The 21,090-nt window shown below is 34.4% G+C and overlaps 1 protein-coding gene across 2 annotated transcripts in view; it reads right to left on the bottom strand.

Annotated features, from left to right (window-relative positions):
- Positions 1 to 17,386, bottom strand: part of fab1 (1-phosphatidylinositol 3-phosphate 5-kinase fab1) — a 191,218-nt gene extending 173,832 nt beyond the window's left edge. Inside the window, exons 1-2 of one of the 2 annotated variants that reach the window (XM_089097957.1) lie at positions 17,357 to 17,386; positions 4,133 to 4,295 (exon numbers count right to left, since the gene is read on the bottom strand). In XM_089097957.1, the coding sequence (XP_088954083.1) occupies positions 4,133 to 4,232 (100 nt within the window). In that variant the 5' untranslated portion in view covers positions 4,233 to 4,295; positions 17,357 to 17,386. The other variant, XM_089097958.1, reaches the window with a different exon arrangement.
- Between the last annotated feature and the right edge of the window lie 3,704 nt (positions 17,387 to 21,090).

Here is a 21,090-nt window from a genome sequence, read left to right as displayed (position 1 = left end):
ATAAAAATAATTTCTTGACTCCATTGGATTGCGGAAGCGTTGATTTGCGTATTGTCTTCAATTTTCAAGCATCAGCACACTTCAAGCCCCACCCTGGCAATATGCGACTACCTTGTGGCACACATTATTAGTTGTAAAATATTTTCAGCCATTTTACTACAAAAATAACCCTATAAACTTAAATTGATCATTGTTTTTATTTGAACTGCAGGACTTTCCTTTTCATTCTGGGATCGTGATGCTCCATGGCATTTCATGCCCCTTCTCCATAGTTCCAGTGATTTTGTACAAAAATTCCCCTTTATTGTTAAAAAGGGCCTAGAAACATTTTTTCATACACGTCTGTTGGTTATTCCCTTCAACACATCGTTTTATATATTTTGTCGTGTGAAATTAAAATCTTCTAAAACCTACAGAAAATACCTTCTAAAAAGAGAGAGAGAGACAAAAACACACACAAACACACAGTCAGACACTCAAACACGCAAAGATAGACACGGCATCTTGTAGCCTACGTACATCTGTAGTCATTAGATACACCCGTTCAAGATTGTCTCTAATATAACTGTAAAATTTTGTGTAGCGAAAAAGAAAATACAAACTATTGACCGTATAAGAAGATGCACCATATTCTAACCATAAGGGAACGCTTGGTTTCATTTCACCGCTGTTAGTGCCTTTAACTTCCAATAAAGTAAAAGCATCCATTACTAAAAATATGCTAAGAACAAGATCAATATTCAATTAACTTTGATGTAACATCAGGTGGCTTGCGCTTGGGAACATTGCAAAGAATTTGTTTCCTGGAAAATGATAACATTAATTGCATATTTGCTCTGTTGTCTAAGGTACCAATCCGTTGAGGAAATCTCTGGTCTTACGCTCGATTCCTACAGTGGACACAAATCCTTTATGACGGATTATAAAGGTTCCCTGAATCAAAACACATATTTGGTAAATGCCTTGATGAAACATCTCGAGGGAAAAACCACCTTCAAGAAGAAAAAATATTTCGAAGAAAATTTACTGAAGAAAAAAATATCTCGAAACAAAAAAAAAGAAATTTTGATGAAAAAAAGGCTCGAAGACAATATCTTGAAGAAAAAGAAATCTCGAAGAAAAAAATCTCCTAAAGTATTACGCAACACCCACGTGCGCGCAATACGTTATCTTCAGTTACAACAGGGGGTTCCCTACTTCATTGGTGGGCCCTGAGCTCTAAAAAAACAAGTTTCACGCGATAAAATCATCCTCAATAAATTTGCATAAGTATTACGTAACAACCAAAGAATTCTCGAAGAAAACATTTGCATGAGGAAACAATTACGCAACAAGCAAAGAAAAAACACTCCCTATAGTGTTACGTAACACTCAGGTGTGCATAATCAATAATGCTGGCATCTTGAGGGGTTAGCAACTTCAGGTATACCCCCTATCTGTCTATTTAAATAGATTAATTAAAAAAAACTTTCCGAAAAATAACTTTTTCAAAAAAAGTAAAGGCCATTTTAAACTTAAGCTCAGCAGATACACATAACTGTTAAAATTCAAACTCAAAACAACCAGAAATTACTATTAAAGAATAAATGAAACCCAAAACGAACAGAAATTAAATAAACAATCATAGCAAAAAACATACAACAAGTAATAATATAAATGAAAAAATAGATCTTAAAGCGAGTAATGCTTCGATTGGATATCAAAATCAAGCTTACAACGAAAAAAATATTTTGCTATTGAAGTAAAAATTAAACTTAAAACGAACAGAAATTAAATAAACAATTAATGCAAACAAATATACAACCGATATTAATGTAAATGAATAAATAAATCTTAAAACGAGTGAAACTTAATTGAATATGCAAATCAAGCTTGAAACATAAAAAAATCGCAAGAAACAAGTGTCTTGGGATTGTCTCTTTCTCTCACTGTAAAAGTCTAAAATTTGCTACGTCATTGGCGCTTTACTGAAAACCAATTTTATTACAAATATTTTCTTTTGTACTTAATACTGAAAATTCCTTATTTCAAAATCAAACTTAAAAAAAAAAATCAAATGTTAATCAAAGTGTCGAAACTGGCATCAAAGTACCAATTTCAAAGTAAAAAAATGGGTTTGTGTCAACCTCGGAGTTTTTATTATCTGATGTTTGAACTATTTTTAACAAAATAGGTATCTCAAAATATTTATCGGATGGGTTTGGGGAAAAAAAGGTGTGGGGGGCTAATTGCCCTTCGATCTCTTTTGACTCTTTTCAAGTGAGCTAGAACTTTCTATTTTCAATGAAATGAGCCCTCTCTGAAGTTTATACGAGCATCCCTTCTATAAGAACCATATATACCCCCAGACTATAAGTTACAACGCCTGTCCCTGGGCCTTGGGGGGTTGTATCGACACCGGAGTTTTAATATCTGACGTTAGAACTATTTTTAACAAAATGGTCACCTCAAATTTTTATCAGATGGGTTTATCCATCCAATAAACCCAAAGGCATGGAGGGCGGCAGGGGCTAGTTGCCCTCCGATCCTTTTTTACTCTGAGAAAATGAACATGAACTTTTAATTTCCATTCAAATGAGCCCTCTCTGAAGTTTATGCTAGCATCCCTTTCATTCAAGGCCCCAGGACATAGCTTACAATGCCTGCCTCCTGGGTCCTGTGTGGTTGTGTTGACACCAAAGTTTTTGTTATCCGACCTTTGAACTATTTTCAAAATGGCTATCTCAAAATTTTTATTGGATGGGTTTGGGAGAAAAGGGCGTGGGGGGGCTAGGGGCCCTCCGATCTCTTTTGACTCTAACAAATTGAGCTAGAACTTTCAATTTCCATTCAAATCAGCCCTCTCTGAAGTTTATACTAGCATCCCTTCCATAAGAACCATATATGCCCCCAGGGTATAACTTGCAACATCTGACCCCTGGCCCTGGGTTGTTGTGTCGACTTCAGAGTTTTTTTTTTATCTGACAGTTGAACTATTTTTAACAAAATGGTTATCTTAAAATTTTATCGCATACATTTGGGGGAAAAGGGGCGTGGGGGATAGATGCCTTCTGATCTCTTTTGACTCTTAAAAACTAAACTAGAACTTTCAATTTCCAATCAAATGAGCCCTGTCTAATGTTTATATGAGCATCCCTTCACATCAGCTGTATATGCCCTCCAGGCATAACTTACAACGCCTGCCTCCGGGCCCTCGGGGGTTGCGTCGACACAGGAGTTTATCTTATCTGACCTTTGAACTATTTTTAATGAAATTGCTATTTTAAAATTGCTATTTTAAATCTCACGTATATTTTCAGTTTATGCCTTTATTATAGGTCCAGGGGCATCGGGCGGCGGGGGGGGGGTAGTAGTGTCTTAGCATAGATCACTTAAACTTAAAAATTTCTTTCCCAATGAACCCTCTCCCTATCTTCTAGGATCCTTGGTTTGATATAATTATCCCTGAGAAACACTTAGGTCATTGAAGATTACTCATTTCGTTTTTCCACTCCTTACACAAAGATCTGCCCCCTCTCCTTAATAATATATCAATCTACTATGAAGCAAATCATTTTGGATAAATAAAGCATTAAAATAAATGCCAGAAATACTTCTGTGCATTAAGAAGGTAGATCACCTTGCAGTATCTTTGTGGACATTAATCACTTTTTTTCAGAAGAAAATCTTGCCAGACAATTTGATCCCTGTTGAATATTTCCCCTGGACAATTCCAAGGTAAAATTCTTTCCATACTTAAGAATAATTCAAAAGAATTCAGGGTAAATCTTCCCAAAAATTTTCTCCCCACTGAAAATTCCCCAGCAAGAAATGTCCATATAATTCCCATAAACAAATACTATCTGCAAGCAATGGACAAATTATAAAGCTTAAAAAGGCATTTAAACTTCTACAATAAGGATATCTGATTGTTTTGTACTTAGGGAAGGGGAGATACCTCAAGGGGTACATTTTAATGCCAAAATATCCCAGCTCTCATTGAGCCTTCACGTAAATACTTAATTAGTTCTAAGGGAGAGACGAGGAGAGGTGGTGTAGTGAAGAATTAGGAACAGCCTTAGAAAACAAAATTATAAAAAATTAAAGACTTACTATTGTTAATTTTCGCTTAAAAAAAAAGAAACACAGATACCTTTAGATAGTTTAAAGAGTCTTGATATTGATGTCCTAATGCCTTCAGGCTTTTCTTCTGTATCAGAGCCTTGAGCTCCAAACCCAGACAAAGTTTGCATGTTATATATTAGTAGGTACTTTTATAGACCACTGCCATGAGATGCAGCATGTATCTGTAATAACTGTAAAGATTTGTTACTATGAGTTAACTAAGTTTCTGTCTATATTATCTAACTTCCTAATAATCTAAAAATATTAAACAACAATTTGAAGCTGGTAGAATAACAACAAGTATGCCCACATGGTATGGTGAGGGGACAGTTACTATCCAACATAGATGTGTCATCTATGTAGATGACACAATACTTGACCAGCTGGACAGTTGTAAATGTTTGAGAACATTAGGACACTTCAGCAATAAAATTCCAAGACCATTTCCCTTCCCCTGAAATTATTATAGAATTCCAGTTTTCTGAAGCACCTTCCCAGGGCCAGGAGTGCAGCTAGGGTTTTGAGTTTGAAGGGGGATATAAATAATATGCCAACAAAATCGTCTAGTGTGCCGACAAATGAGGACACATCAGCTAAGTTAAACTAAAAACATAAGCTAAATTTCAAGGTATTTGTGCTGCTTGTCCACACACCCTGGAACTTTGGAGGGGGGTTTCCTCTTAGCTGCACCCCTGCCTAGGGAATAGTTTAGCCTAGACTCTCAAATCGCTTTGCTAATACAACTGTTTCCAATATGGTAAAGAGTCTCTATCTTGAATTTTACCAAAATAAGCACAATAAATAATATAAAGCACAAAATAAACAAACTTTTGTGCACAGCTTAGGGCAGTATCAAGCCCCATTAGAGAGAGCATTGATGAATTTGCAACAGTATAAGTATGAGTATAATTTAGTGTAAATATAAGTATAAGCATATGCAGATAAGTAGGCTATACTTTGAAAGAGCATTGAAAGGGCAAGGTAATTTACTAAAGGCAGTAGTGATGAGTGTATTTGGAAAGAGTGCTGAAAGACATGTGGTATGTTCACCTTTTACCTCACAAATAATGATAGAACACCATAAACTTGCCTTTTTTTAATACCCACATTTAAATGGGGGTATTTCTATATTTTCTCTTTTGACACATATTTTAAATGTCCTTTCATTTCCAGTAGTGGGCAATACCTCATCTGGCAACATTAGTGTTTGTGGATATTTGAAAAGACCCTCCTGAACCCCAGTCTGGATTGCAGATCCATTCCTAACAAAAAAAACAATTTGCCTAGCTGTGACTTAAAGCTTTCTAACGTAGTGGCATTGATTCATGAAAAATTAGTTGAGGTGGGGGAGGGAAATTTATTTTTTTAAATCTACAGGGGGGAGTAAATTTGTCATTTTTGGCAAAGAAAATACCAAAAAAGGCAATTTCCAATGAGAATTTCCCAATAAAGACATTTTGTGAAATGTGTAGGGGGGGGGGATTCAGGAGGCATATTTCCCTCCACCCTGAGCTCTCTAATTGATGTCACTAAGAGTGTTGCCTCTTGATGATGCCTCTCTGACACTGAAGATAATTATGCATGAAAATTCATCCTGTAAAGGATGCACTATAATAAAAACAAAGAGCAGATCCCATGCATATCCAAAATAGTTCAAAGGTAATATACTCCAAAGGCACCTATTTATAACAATACAATTCCACAAAATTTTGATTTATAAATATTATCCTTAAATGTCAAAAGTTTTCCTGGCATCTGTAGAAAAGGGTATGTTTTCTGTGCACAGATGGAAAAAGTAAGCAATTCTATATGAGACGATACAAACAGAAGAATGCATAGAAAAATATCAGTGAGGTTATATTAGCTTGATAAAATTCACAGTATGACCATGATTTGCAAAATTTGCTTGATCAGAGCCATGGAGGCTGAAGCTGTCCATGAAGATTCTGAAGCAAGTGATGATTTGGATGAGAAGGACCTCAAGCAGGCTTCAATCTCCAAGGATATGTAATTGCATCAACATAGGTATGATTCCCTCTTTTGTTTATTTTTTTGTAGTTTTATAATCATTTCTTAAGCTTTAACCATTTTTTTAATGCAAAAATTTCTAGCTTACCCTTTTTTCAACTGATGCATTGTGTAACTTTACTTCTTTTTCATCATTGTTATAGAAGGAATGTAACTGATAATTTTTTGGTTAATTTTTCCATCCAAACTTAATTTTTCTGTCCACTATTGTTATGCTACTACTAAGTTTATTGTGCAAAAAGTACATTCTTAAATAGAAATTTCAGAAAAATGTTTGAGAATAGAATGACTTTTGTACACTCAAATGCTTTTTAAATTAGGTTATATACATTTAAAACAAACGATCCAATGCCTTTGGAATTTATTACTTTAAAGTAATAGATTTGACTATTGAATTTCGAGTTTCTAGCTTATAATATTGTGTAAAAACTATGAAAAAGATACGGACTCAAAATATAATTGGTGCTATAAGCAATTATTGAATTTGGAAAGAGTATAAAAAAACCATCATGCCCTGTATTCACTTTTATCCTAGAAAAATTATGTGAAGATGTACGTATTTACCTATAAATCTTTTATCTTAAATTTGAGTTTTAATTGCATTTTCACTGGCTCTAGGTTTCAAAAATGCAACTTCTGTCATTCCATTAGCATTTTAAGCCATATTGAAGGTTCTTTCTTAAATTTAAGAAATACAATTAGGCTGCAGTTCTTTAAAACCTTGTACATTTGAATTGAGTAAAGGTATGAGGCTCAAAACACTTTTCTTATGCTTCATTTGAGCAGAAGATCTATTTTGCAAGGCTTCACTTTTATAGCAAAAGGATTGTAAAAATTCAGAAAATGTCAGAGCCCTTCTGAGAAAGAAGGATTAGAGGTAGGTGCTTCAAAATACTTTTCCTTGAGATCACCAGGTAAATGTGCAGTTTTAAACATAATTTATTTAGGATGAAAGTGAATAAATTGCTTGATGCTGTTTTTTTTTTACTCTTTGATAATTCAATAATAGCTTTTGGGGTAAGTTACATTTTGAGTCCATAGTGGGCTAATAGGGCTTAAAACAGCCCTTAGTAACAAATACTTTAAAAATTTATTTTTAAAAAAACTGGCTAGTGAGAAAAAACTGCCATTTGTAACTGATTCAGAAATTAAAATTATTATTTTCATAAGTTTTAATAGTAGTGTTATTATGAAAACATATTCAAAAGAACTTTTAAAAGATCTAGATATCAGTACTGGTGCATTATACAGACACTTCTATATACTGCTAAAGAAGTCAAGTTTGGTTAATGCTAATGAAATAAAATAAAATAGGATGAATATATAATAGTTTATAAACAAATTTGGGCTATATATTTGCACACTAGGGGGGGGGGGGGGGTAAAGCATGCCATATATTAAATATGTAACCTAACCAGAGACAGATACCTGGTTATAATGGTTTAGGAACAAAATTATTAGAATTACATGTTACAATTATGTGCCCAGAATGCTGTAATTCCTTTCACAATTTTAACATTCATATTAGATCACCCATTTCACTGAATTCCACTCTAACAACTGTCTTAGTACTGGGTATCTGTAGCATCTCCTGCTTGACATTCCATATACAGTATATAAAAGTGTCCATCAATGCACTAGTACCTAGATACCTCCCAAAAATGACACCAGTTTTGCTGTGACATCATTCTGGCTGTTTTTAAAAATTCCTGTAAATTTGTTCTTAAAATAATGTTTTACTATTAGGAATAAGGAAAATAATAATTACCATTCCTGAATCAGCTACAAAAGGCAATTTTTCCTCACTAGACAGGCTTTTGAACTTTTGGTTATTATGGGCAGTTTTACTTTTTGGTGCCCTATTAACGGCTAAAAATGTAATTTCTCCCAGAAGTGATAATTGAATTATAAAAGAACATAAAAAAGGCATCAGTTGATGTTTTCACTTTCATCCTAGCTAAATTAATTGAACACTACATATTTGCCAATAATGCCCACAATACATTTGTGAGGGATCTATTCACCTAGCTCAACTCAAACTCAAAAAACAGCTTTGCCCCTCACTCAGACTATCTGCCTTGGATTTTTCTCCAATTGGCCATGACTTTATGGCAACTTTATTTTAATTCAAAAACAAATGGAGCAAAAAGCCTCTAAACTAGAATTTTACTCTTGAATGGACTATACAGGTACAATTCTTTTGTTATTACAGTCTATCCTTCTTGGGAGGACCATGGGTGAATAATTACATTCCTAAATTACAGAAAATCTGTTAAATGTCATTTTATATGGGACTCCACCCTTTGACTATTGGACAAAATTACTTTATAAGCTTAGATAGAATGGTACTATCTAATCTTCTTATAATTAAAATCATTTTTGTCATCTAGTTGGAAAATTTGGCCCATCCATATAGGAGAAATCTATATTTGCCAACTAGTTGACAATAAATGTTGCCCCAGCAAAACTTTCCTTTTCTAACTAGTTGACTAATAACTTCTCCCCAGCAACACTTAAATTTGATAACTAGTTGACAATGAATGTTGCCCCAGCAAAACTTTCCTTTTCCAACTCGTTGAATAATAACGTCTCCCCAGCAAAACTTAATTTTTCTAACTAGTTGACTAGTAATTTCTTCCCAGTAACAGTTAATTTTGCCATCTTGCTGGAAAAAAAAATTAGCCCAGACAACAATTCATTCTCAAACTAGAAACTTCTTCCCTCTCAGGAAGCTCCCATTTCCTTTAAATCTTTCTTTATGACATCCTCTCACCCCGAACAAGGACAACTTGCTTTCCTTTTAGCCCTAGACAGCTGGCCAAAAAAGAAAACCTTTAGCAATTTGTCATTATTCATCTGCAGAATGTGCCCTAGCCATCCCAACCTTTCTTTCATTATAGCCCTAGAAAGCAGGATTGAACCACATTTCTTGCACAGCCTACTGTTTGAAATATGGTTAGTAATCTAGGTGCCTAGAACAATCTGTAAGCAATTTCTATGGAAAACATCTAGCAAAATGTTATCCACTTTTTGGAATTTTCTTTTACTTTTGTATATATTGATGGGATCATCAGGGAGGGAGGGTTGCTTTGTTGTCAGGATAACAACTAATATATTGAAAAAGAGCATGAAATAAGATCATTGTTATTTTTATTTTATCAGTTTACCATGTTTTTTTGAGAAGTGCTGCTAAACTGAAATTTTACCATATTTGGAAATTTGACTAATTTACCCTTCTATTCTTAGAGATGTGTGCACATACAGTTTCAAGTAGCCCAGCCTATAATAAATAGGCCAGGGCGAAAGCCCATTTAAAAAATGAAGTTTTGTTGAGGAGAATTTACTAGTCAACTAGTTGGAAAATGAAAGTTTTGGTGGGGCAAAATTTATTGTCAACTAGTTGGCAAATTTAAGTGTTTCTGGGGAGAAGTTATTAGTCAACTAGTTGGAAAATTAAAGTTTTGCTGGGGCAAAATTTAGTGTCAACTAATTGGCAAATTTAAGTGTTTCTTGGGAGAAGTTATTAGTCAACTATTCAACTAGTTGGAAAATTAAGATTTGCTGGGGAGAAGTTGTTAGTCGACTAGTTGGCAAATACAAGTTTCTTGTATAGGGATGGACGAAATTTCCCAACTAGATGAGAGGGGAGGGGGCAAAAAATTTGAAAACACGTGGCTAAAATTAGTAGGATAAATTTGAGGTTTTCTGGCATAACCAGCAACACTTTAAGCATCCTGGAGTACTGGTTCTGCCCGCCTACCAGTGGGTAAAGGCAGGCACACTTAGCAGCCCCCACCCCTGGGGTGTAAGAGGGGACTCATCAGGTGAGACCTATACCAATTTTAACTTGTAATTTGCCTACAGTAGTCAATCCTTGGGTTTACGCCACTGCTACTGTTGATGCTTGATGTTTTGTGCTGGTTGCTTTTTATTCTTCAAATTTCACAATCCCCTGCTTTTCTATTTGAAATGTGTTACTAGATTGCAGACAATATCCTGCCTTATACCCAAACTGTCTTATACCACTGCTTATTTTGTTCCTGTTTTGTTGTTTACTTCAGATAAGAAATGAAAAGTCAACTCAAGCCACCTCGTGAACTAAGGTCTGACAGCTCAATCCAATTCTCTGGATCAGAATCTGTTTCAGAGCAACTACTCATGCTCACTAACCACATAAATAGCATAAAAATCAAACATAAAACGCTAGCAGATTCACTGCAACCTGACAACATTAGATCTTCAGTGAAAGAGTTACTTGATGACCTTATATTGGCTAAGATCTCTTCCTAGGTAGATGAGGCAGTGGTTAAAATGAAAGAGGAGTAGAGATTCATGCAACATAATGTCACTATCTCTTCAGATAAGCTGGATGCAATCAAGCAGGAGGTGTATGCTGGCCTCAACCTAGATCTTAGTAATCTAGTGGACAAAACCCTTGAAAGCTATAACAGATGTATATTTCCTATTGAATCTTCCTTGGCTACTTTAGAGTCATCCATGAAAGACCTTGAAAACTCTTTCCAGCCTATCCAGTCCAACCTGGCAAGATTAAATGACGGTTTTGAACAGCACGCTTTGAGCAACCAAATTATTGTCTTTGGAGTGAAAGAAGGTGCCTCCATTGAAAACACTGAAAGTCGATTCTTCTCACTAAGTGCTGGAAAATTTCCTGACACACCAATTATTTAGTCTTATGTTGTATCAATCAAAAGAATTGGCAAACCATCTGCAAAACCCAGACCCATAATTGTAGAATTTTGCAACTTACGAGTTCGTCAACTGCTTCTCAGACAAAAGAAGGATTTGAAAGGATCTGGGATACTATTTTCTGAGACACTTACAAAACCACACTAACAACTTTGTTCATATGCCAAATCAAAGCTTGGCTTACGTAATGTTTGGTCTAACAAAGGTGATATCCTGTATAAAACCCAATCTGGAAGAGTGGTTAAGTTTAATGATCAGAATGAAATTTATTTGTGTACTGCAAATGCAGAAAATTAAAGTGGTGGATTTAGTTTTATTTTCTTATAATACGTTGAATTGTTTCTGCAGGAATTTAGTTTATGTTCTTACAATATTTCTGTATTATTCTTTACTGTCTTCACATAATTTTGACTGGTAACATTGGGCCAATAGTTTGAGTGAAATGTGCCTTCCCACTAATATTTCTTTATGTTTGTTTGTGATTCTGTCACCTCCATGTTGCCTAATTTACATTATATTCTTGTCGTGTCAATATACTTGTAACCCCCATAATGTCAATTGGTCAAACATTATAGTTTGTGCCAATAATTATAATAATATGTGCCTTCCCATTGATTTTTCTTTATGTTTGTTTATGATCCTTTCACCATCATGTAGCTAGGCTTCTATAATGTTTTTGTCATGTCTTCACACTTGCAGCTTACATAATTTTCGCTGGTCCCATATTACATTTTGGGCAAATATTATGAATAATATATGCCATCCCACTGTTATTTTTTTTTTTTATGTTTGTTCGTGATCCTATCACCTTTATGCAGGCTGATTTCAGCATAATTGCAGCTCATATAATATTGACTGGTTCCACATTATACTTTGGGCCAATATTTTGATGAATATGTGCCATGCCACTATTATTTCCTTATTTAGGTTAGTGATCCTATCGCCTTCCTATAGCCTGAATTCTATCATATTTTTCTCATGTCAGAACACATACAACTCATATAAATTTTACTGGTCCCATATTTTACTTTTGGCCAGTATTTTGACTAATGTATGCCATCTCATTGGTAATTCTTTATCTTTGTTTGTGACCCTATCACCCTTGTGTACCCTGAATTCTATCATATTTTTGTCATGTCAGTATATATGCAGCTCTCATAACTTTTACAACCCATATTATACTTTGGGCTAATTTTTGGAATAATATGTGTCATTCCATTGATATTTATTTATATTTGTCTGTGATCCTATCACCTTCATGTAGGCTGATTACTATTATATTTTTTTTATGTCAGCATACTTACAGCTTGCATAATTTTTACTGGTCTTTCATTATAAATTGGGCCATCCTACTGATATCTCTTTATGCTTGTTTGTGATCCTCTCACCTTCATGTAGCCTAATTTCTATTATTTGTTTGTCAGTCCAGCACACCTGCAGCTCATATAATAGCAACTGGTGTCACATTATACTACGGCCTGAAACTTTGAATAATTTGTGCCATTCCATAAATATTTCTATGTATGGATTTATGGTGTGTGATAATTAGGGTTGATTTTCTCTTTTTTGATAAATTCTTCTATTCTGAACTCTATTATATTTTATCAACCAAGTGGGAGTGTTAGACCAGAAGCTCACACATTTGAACCTCTCTTTGAATCTATGCTTAATTCTAGCTGCAATTATCACACTACCATTGATTATTGTGATAAAATTATACCCTCACTGTCTTTAAATAGTAGCTTCAATGTATTTTGTTTGAATGTGCAAGGGATAAGAGATAAGTGGGATAGTCTGAAATCATATTTTTGGTCTGATAATTCTTGCCCTTTTGATGTAATAGATTTAACAGAAACATGGTTATCAGATGGTGACAATTTAACAGCCTATGATATGCATGGTTATGTTGCTGTCCATATCCCCAGAATGGTAACAAAGTGCTCAAGGGGTATTTCTTGATTTATAAAGTCTGAAATTGAGTTTAGAAGAAGGTCTGACCTTGAATCCTTGTTTACATCAGTAGTGTCAAATAGTAGGACAGTTTATTCTCTTGTAATTGATCTGAAAAGCCAGTTTGCATGTGATACTGTTTGTTTGTTTTATAAGCCCCCTCTTTTTCCAACACATCTGTTCAGCAATTTGCTTGATCAACTTTCTTGTGTGGGGTCTTTCTCAAAAAAACATATTTGTGTTTTGGGAGATTTTAATTGTAATATGTTAAATATTGGATCAAGTGATGCATGTGACCATCTCTTTGATGTGCTTTCTTCTTCTGGGCTACATCCTTAAATTTTCTTTCCTTCTCGTGTTGACCCTACCAGAAATTCTGCCACTTTAATAGATAATATATTCATTTCTCATTCTTCTAATTTGAAGTTTACTTCTGGTCTTGTTTTCACTCATCTTTCTGATTGCTTCCCTATTTAAGTATCACTTTTTATGCCTCAAACTGAGGCATGAGCATCATGTGGATGAGCGGGGTGAGTTTTCTTTTAGAAATTTCACAGATAAAGAAATTTCTAATTTAATACATAGTCTTCATAGCAATGATTGGTCTAGTGTTCTTGAAGCTAATGATGTTGATTGTGCAACAAATTTATTTTTGTGTTGTATGGGAGCTCTGTTGGATAAGCATTTTCCTCTTAGAAAGAGGCCAAGGAATTCCATACCCAAATGTCCATGGATGTCTAGAGGTCTGATCAATGCTACACATATGAAGGCGTCTCTGTTCCAGGCTGCATGTAAAAGTAACACACAGGATGATCTTTTGAAGTATAAACTTTATAAAAAAAATGTGTTTCCTTCCTCAGTACATGCAGCCAAAAAGCTCTATTTTTAGCATTGAACTGATGAGTGTAAGGGGAATCTGCAAAAGGTTTGGACTGTTGTTAATGAAGCTCTTTCCTGCAAGAAACTCAAACAGCCCCCCCCCCCATGTCATTACAGGAAAGCTGATGGATCTTTTGCAGACAAAAATTCTTCAGCAAGCACCTACAATTCGTATTTCACCACACTTCCTTCAGTTCCTATTCCACTCCACAGCAGAGTAAGTAGTTTTCCCTTAGCAGAAGTCATTTTTCCTTTTCCCATGCAGTGATACCAAAATTTCTAACATTATTTCTCAGCTTTCAAGTAGCCATTCAGTTGATGGTTTTGGTTTGAGCTGTAATTTTCTTAAAAAAAATAGTCAGTTTGTTTTTAACCCCATCTCACACATAACTAACCTCTCTTTCTTCTGGTGTTTTTCCTCACATATTTAAGGTTGCTAATGTTGTACCTTTGTTTAAAAAAGGTGATTCATCTCTAATTTCAAACTATAGACCTGTTTCTATCCTTCCTGTAATCTCTATGGTTGTTGAAAAAGTAGTGTATTGTACACTCTCTTCATTTGTATTTAGTACTAATACGATTTCAGGAAATTCTCTCATAACCAACTATCAATATGGCTTTAGTCCCAGTTTTTCTACCTTGCATGCACTTTCAGATACAACAGTTTGTGCATGTTAATCTTGACAAGGGCTTGTGTGTTTTGGGTCTATTTCTTGACTTTTCAAAGGCATTTGATATTGATTGTTCACTCTGTTCTTTTGTCTAAATTATCTTTATTTGAGTGCATGGAGTCTCACTTGAATGGTTTAGGTCTTACCTCTAAGGGAGATCTCAGTATGTTTTGGTTAATGGTACTTCTTCCTCTTCCTTGCCTATTTTGAAAGGTGTCCCACAGGGTTGTGTGTTTGGACCACTCTTGTTTTTAATTTATATTAATGATCTTGTTGGTGGTCTTCATTGCCTTGTGCACCCTATTTCTTTTGCTGACAACAGTAACTTTTTCATTACTGCAGTGGACCTGCCATCTGCCTCTTCCCTAGCTCAAGGTCTTCTTGATAAAGTAAAAGATTGGTGCTGGTCAAATGGTATGACTCTCAACAGCCAAAAAAGTGCCATTGTACACTTCAGGACCCCTTATCATATAAGATACACAAGGGAGCCAACCATCCTGACTTATGGGAATGATATTATCCTGCAAGCTACTATAGTGAAATTTCTTGATGTGTATCTTGACTGTTTTCTTCCTTTTAAACCCCATATAAGTCGTACCCGCTCCCTTGTCCTCAGCCAATCTTCAATGTTATACAGGGTTAACTCATTTCTTCCCCCAGATGTTATGCTTTCTCTTTATTTTGCTTTTATTTTTCCTTACCTTTCTTATTGCTGTTCTGTCTGGGGTAGTACTAATAAATCTCTTCTCTGCTCACTTCAAAGAGCCCAAAATATGGCAATGAAGGCTACTTTTCTTCTACCTTGTTTTTACCCTTCCTCTGATCTTTATAATGATACCAGAATAGCTCCACTGGATTGTATTGTGGGTAAAAGTTACCTTTACTTAGCACATTCTGCATTTCTAGGTACACTTCCACTGTCTCTGCAGCAGCTTTTCTTTCTGTCAGGCTCAGGTAGGTACTCTTCTTTTTTATGTAGCTCTTATCACAGATTCATTTTACCTAAACAATCATCAATTTTACTATGGAACTCTATCCCTTCTGATTTCCCTCTATCTCTTTCTGCAAAGGCAGTTTCTCACCGGGTCTTTCCAGTATACAATATTTTTCCCCTTTTTTCTTTTTTAGAATTCTATCCTAATCTATATGTCTCTTTTTCTTCATTTAATATATTTTTCTGATTTTTTTTTTTTTTTTTTAATTCAAACCTAATTTTTAATCTTTTTCTTTGTTTAAATATTTTTTTCAGTTATATGTTAAGTTTCCTTCTAAATCCCCTATTTCATAAATGTCTCTTGATCCAGTTTTTTTTTTTTCTTTTTTTTTTTTTTTGTATCCTATAAGTATTTTTTTATGTGCTTTTTAATATCGTCTTATTTTTTTTTGTTGGCCCTTTAAAAGCTGAGCTTCTTGGGCTTGTAAAAACCTTACGTTTGTAATTGTTTTTTTTTTTAGTATTAATAAATTCATTGATTGAGATGGCAAAAATATTGGTATTTGTTTAGCCTTGGGACACCTCATAAGGAGACATGTTAAAACAATTCTTACTTCAAAATATGTATAGTGATCCTAGTTCTTATATTATCCAAGGGGAGAACCTTTATCATCAAGTCTTTCCTCTAAAAATCCTCAAAAGTGAAAAAGTTTCCAAATATCACCACGTTTTTAATTCAATGCTTAAGTCTTTTGAAATTGCTGCTGTAAACTGCTACCAAATAAGTTGTTTTATAGATAGTGTTTAGCACCTGTGTCAAAAAACGTGTTCAAAGAAAAAGTAGTGGTATATTGAGATTATAGAAATTGTTAATTCTGTTAAAAATATTTCACCACTGCTATTAATATTTTGTATTTACGCCACTGCTATTCGCCCTTTGAAATTCTGTGCATCTTTTGTAACCTAACCTAACCACTGCTATTAATATTTTGTATTTACGCCACTGCTATTTGCCCTTTGCCACTGCTATTAATATTTTGTATTTACGCCACTGCTATTTGCCCTTTGCCACTGCTCTTTAAAAAAAAAAAAAAAAAATACCGGCATGAATGCTATCTATAAAAGAACTTATTAGTCGGCAACTTAAAGCGGCAATTTAAAAAGACTTAAGCATTGAATTAAAAACGTGGTGATATTTGGAAACTTTTTCTCTTTTGAGGATTTTCAGAGGAGAGACTTCATGATAAAGGTTCTCCCCTTGGATAATATAAGAACTAGGATCATTATACATATTTTAAAGTAAGAATTGTTTTCTTAACATGTCTCCTTATGAGGTGTCCCAAGGTTAAACAAATACCATATCCTAATTTTTAATCTTTTTTCTTTGTTTAAATATTTTTTTTCAGTTATATGTTAAGTTTCTGGTCAATATATACAAAATCATATTATTGAGTTAGGACTAAAGTGAATACACCATTCGATGCCTTTTTTTATGCTTATTACGAATATAATAAGCATTTCTATTGGAAATGAATTTAAGCCCCCCCCCCCCTATATAGGCTATACCTAACAAAACCCTGATTTGGCCTATATAGGGGGGGGGGCTGAAACTCATCTCTGATAGAAATGCTTATTATATTCGTAATCAGCATAAAAAAGGCATCGAATGGTGTATTCACTTTTCTCCTAACTCAATAATATGATTTTGTATATATTGACCAAGTTTCCTTCTAAATCCCCTATTTCATTAATGTCTCAGTGTCTTATTTTTTTTGTTGGCCCTTTACAAGCTGAGCTTTTTGGGCTTGTAAAAACCTTACGTTTGTAATTGTTTTTTTTTAGTATTAATAAATTGATTGATTGAGATGGCAAAAATATTTTTAATTATAAGGAGATTGCTTCAAGCCTGCTTCAAATAAGTTAAAAATAGGCAAGGGGTTAGGCTAACTCACTATGTCCTAACTGAGTATAAGCATCAGATAGGTTAAGCCACACTTAGGAATAGAATAGCATGATTTATCTTGGTTAGATAAAACACAAGAGTACCAAGTGTAACAGCAAAATGGGTTTTTGGGTACAGTACTTAAATTTTAGCCAGGGAAGCGGTTAACCATGCAGAAAACTTTCAAAATTAGGCAAAGATCATTGCCGACAAAAAGACAAAACTTCAAAAACAAATATAGCCCTTTTTTGCGAGCTGAATGGTAATGTCGGCTTAACTTCCACTATCAGAAAGCTGCCAGACCGTTATTCATGAGAAGACAAGAAATGCCAGGGACTTGCAAAATAAATTTATACCATTACTGGAGACTGTTTCTGAAACTTGGGCACTCCAAAAAAGGAGGAGAATTTTCAAGAGGTTTTCCAGAGAAATCACCTACGGATTTTTTTTTTTGAATACCCAATTGAATAACCGTATCTCGAACAATAAGCTGTACAAAAATGCAGTTCAATCCCGATTTCTGGGGCTTTAAAGAGAAAAAGCATGAAATGGCTAGGACACGTTCTGCTGATGAAGAATGACAGATTGCCAAAGACTGTCTTTGTCGGCCACTTGTTTAGGGCCAAAACAAGAAGGCAGGTCGTCTTTGAATGAGGTGGGGGGATGTCATAAGGAAAGATTTAAGTTGAATAGGAACTTCTTGGTAGGGTGTAAAGAGAGAGGCTTTGAATAGATTGGGATGCAGGAGAAGCTGTGTTGGCCTCAGTTAGCTTAGTGCTTTAATTAGTTGTTACTAGGGGTAGCTGTTTCTAGCTAGTTGTTTTTAGCCTTAAATCCATATTTTCTAAGTTCAGACCTTGAATAAAAATTCCAATTTAATTTTTTTTTTTCATTAATTTATTACCAATTACTTCAAGAAAGGAAAAGTATTTCTGAAAAACTAGCAAGATAATGACTAAGACCAGATATTTGGTCCAATAAGTATACGACCAATTGCAGTTTAGTTTAGTCTCATGACCAGTTAAGACCATTTTTAACCTATCCAAGTGCTTTGAAAAAGGATTAATGTCTACTTTAGGCTTAATTTTAGAAAATGATTGTAACTAAATTAATTGGACATTTGAGTACTTTTAAGAAAAATTATTATCTGAATTAATCAGAGGTGAAATAAGAAATCCAGAGGGATTTTTGATTAACTAAATAAGAGCCAGAGTACTGTGGTGAAGTACTCTGTTCGCAGTATCTTAGGGCTAGCCTTCAATTTCTGATTATCATTACTACCTTGGGCTTACCGCCTTAAAGATAAGTTGATTTTGTATTCTGTTGCCATAGCTTAAAAAGTGCCGAAATGTAAACAGTTTCAGCTTGCGATCACCAATTTCAAAGGCTATCCGCTAAGGTCCTTGCGGAAAAATCATGTAACAAAGGATAAGGAGGGAATTTTCAACTAATTTGCATTTTCAAATGGAGACTATGAGTTATGGAAAAGCAGTTTCGTATAAGGATAATCACCGTAATACTTCTAAGAAAATTGACAAGAATTTTGAAAGTACGTTTAGGGAGGTCATACAGAACTTGGAGATTTATAAAGCAACTTCCAAAAGTTATACATCGCTAAAAGAAATTTTCGGTAAACCGTCTACTGGAATTTACTCGCAAAAAAAAAAAAATCTTCACAACTTAGAAGGAAGCCACAAAAACAAAGGAGTCAATAATGAGCACAATTTCAAAACTACTTTTGAATAGGTATGGTAAGGACCAACTACTCAAAAATTCCGTTATGAGCGAAATATACTTGTCAGTGCCTTTCGAATTCACCCCAAGCTAGAGCAATTGTTGGTATCTGTAATGAATCTTAAAGGCATGGTCAGAAATTGAGAGAACCGAATAGCAAAGCTAGAGGTAAAAATTGATGACTATGAGCAACAAAAACAGGACGGAACTTCTGTTTTTCACGGTGTTAAGCAATAGCCGGGTGCTGATCAGAAGTCCACCATTCTAAATGTAGCATTGCAAAAATAAGGACTTTCAAGTGTCTCTGAACGTAATTTTGCATTAGTTTGTAGATAAAATTGAACATTTCATGGCTGGGAAATGACAAAGTTACCCCAGCGTTTATGGGATTTTTTACTTTTGAGACGGCTCGTAATTTATTAGCAAGGAAATCAAAACTGATTGGTTCTAAAATATTCATATTTGAATCTAGTACAAAGCACTCGTGATACTTGAAGTGGCGAGAGACAAGTCTAGTGTTAAATACATATGATCGGATAGTGGTTAAGTGCTCTCTATGCCTTAAGATAAGCGAGCTGCTCATAGTTATGACGTCCTTTCAGATGCGTTTAAATGTGGTTTATAAATAGTGACGGCTTGAGACAGCTCGTAATTTATTCGCAAGCAAATCAAAACTGGATGGTTTTAAAATTTTCATATTTGAATATATGACGAAGCACTCGTGATAATTTGAGTGTGGCGAGAGACAAGTACAGTGTTAAATACATGTGATTGGATTGTGGTTAAATGCTCTCTATACCTTAAGATAAACGAGATGCTTATAGAATTAACGCCCTTTCAGATCCGTTTAAATGTTGTTTATGAGTAGTCTCGTAGTGATTGTCTTATTTCTTCTTTTTTTCCTGTATACTTTTATGATTGTGTCTTGTTCTGTTTGGTCTCAACAAGCATTGCTCCCGCACAAGCATTGCTTCAGGGAATCGATGATGTATATATATTTTTTTTTAAATAAACCCAATGTTACTTTAAAAAAAACAAAAAAGTTTTTATTTCTCTCTATTTCCGTTTTGTCGGTTATTTTTTCTTTTACTCTGTATATAAACATCCTTTTGTTTTAGCGTGGAGGAAGGATGAATTACAATTATTTGCTACTCCTATCAATCTAAGTAGAAATTACTGTGGAAGACTGAGTGATTTAGAAAATAATGCGTTTAATGCTGATGAATGTTTGTTGACATATATTGGAAAAAATAAGTCGTAAATTAGCCTTCGATCATCTTTTGGTATTAAATATAGCCAGTTCTCAGCTTTGAAAGAGTAAGGCCGGTCTGGATTTCCTGCTTGTACATTAAATTGTCATTTAACGTCTACTTATCATGAGATTCTTTATTTTATTTCCTTATTTAATGATTTACTTATAATACTATTATGGGAAACATTCTTAGACCATAACAGACTTCTCCCGTCCTTTAAATTTCCAGGTTATAATATAGCTCGTAATTGATTGTCCATAGAACTGGGAGGTCTAGCTCTTATTGTAAGACAGGATTTAAATTTGAACATAAAAAAGGATTTGGGCATTTGGAATGGAGCCAAGATAGAAATCCCTGGTATAGAATATTCAGTAAAAAAAATAAAGCTTTTATTTTTTATATATAAGCCAATAAACCACCAAGTGCATTATTTGACGAGTTTGCTGAAGGATTTAAATTTGTTGCTGCAAAATTAAATAGATCTAGTTGAGAGTCTATATGTATGGGAGATTTTAATCTGATCAATTAAAATTTTTGGGTCAAACTTTGATTTCTTGAGCCTGATAATTCCAATTGAGTTATATTCAGCTCGGAGTTCTTGTTCAGCTCCCGTGCTGTGGACATCTAACCAAATAAATAGCATTCGTTATCGGATTATATTTGAAGTGTCAAAAAGGATAATTTATTGCGCAACCCAAGTATATTTCATAAGGAATGTAAGTGATTGTAATTCCTGACCTAGATTCAGTGTGAGATTATCTTTTTAGATTTTGAAATCTCATTAATTCAGTGCCCTTGAAAACAATTTCTCGGACTAAAAAGCTATAACTCCACTGTGACATCACTGTCTGCTTGAATGGATTGAGTTTTAATTTGGATTGAATTATT

This window comes from Artemia sp. Qi Xiang Cuo, chromosome 12 (genome assembly GCF_049724085.1).
Source record: "Artemia sp. Qi Xiang Cuo chromosome 12, ASM4972408v1, whole genome shotgun sequence".
Lineage (NCBI taxonomy): Eukaryota > Metazoa > Arthropoda > Branchiopoda > Anostraca > Artemiidae > Artemia > Artemia sp. Qi Xiang Cuo.
The sequence above is the reverse complement of the archived record's forward strand: the minus strand, read 5'-3'. Positions and strand labels throughout refer to the sequence as shown.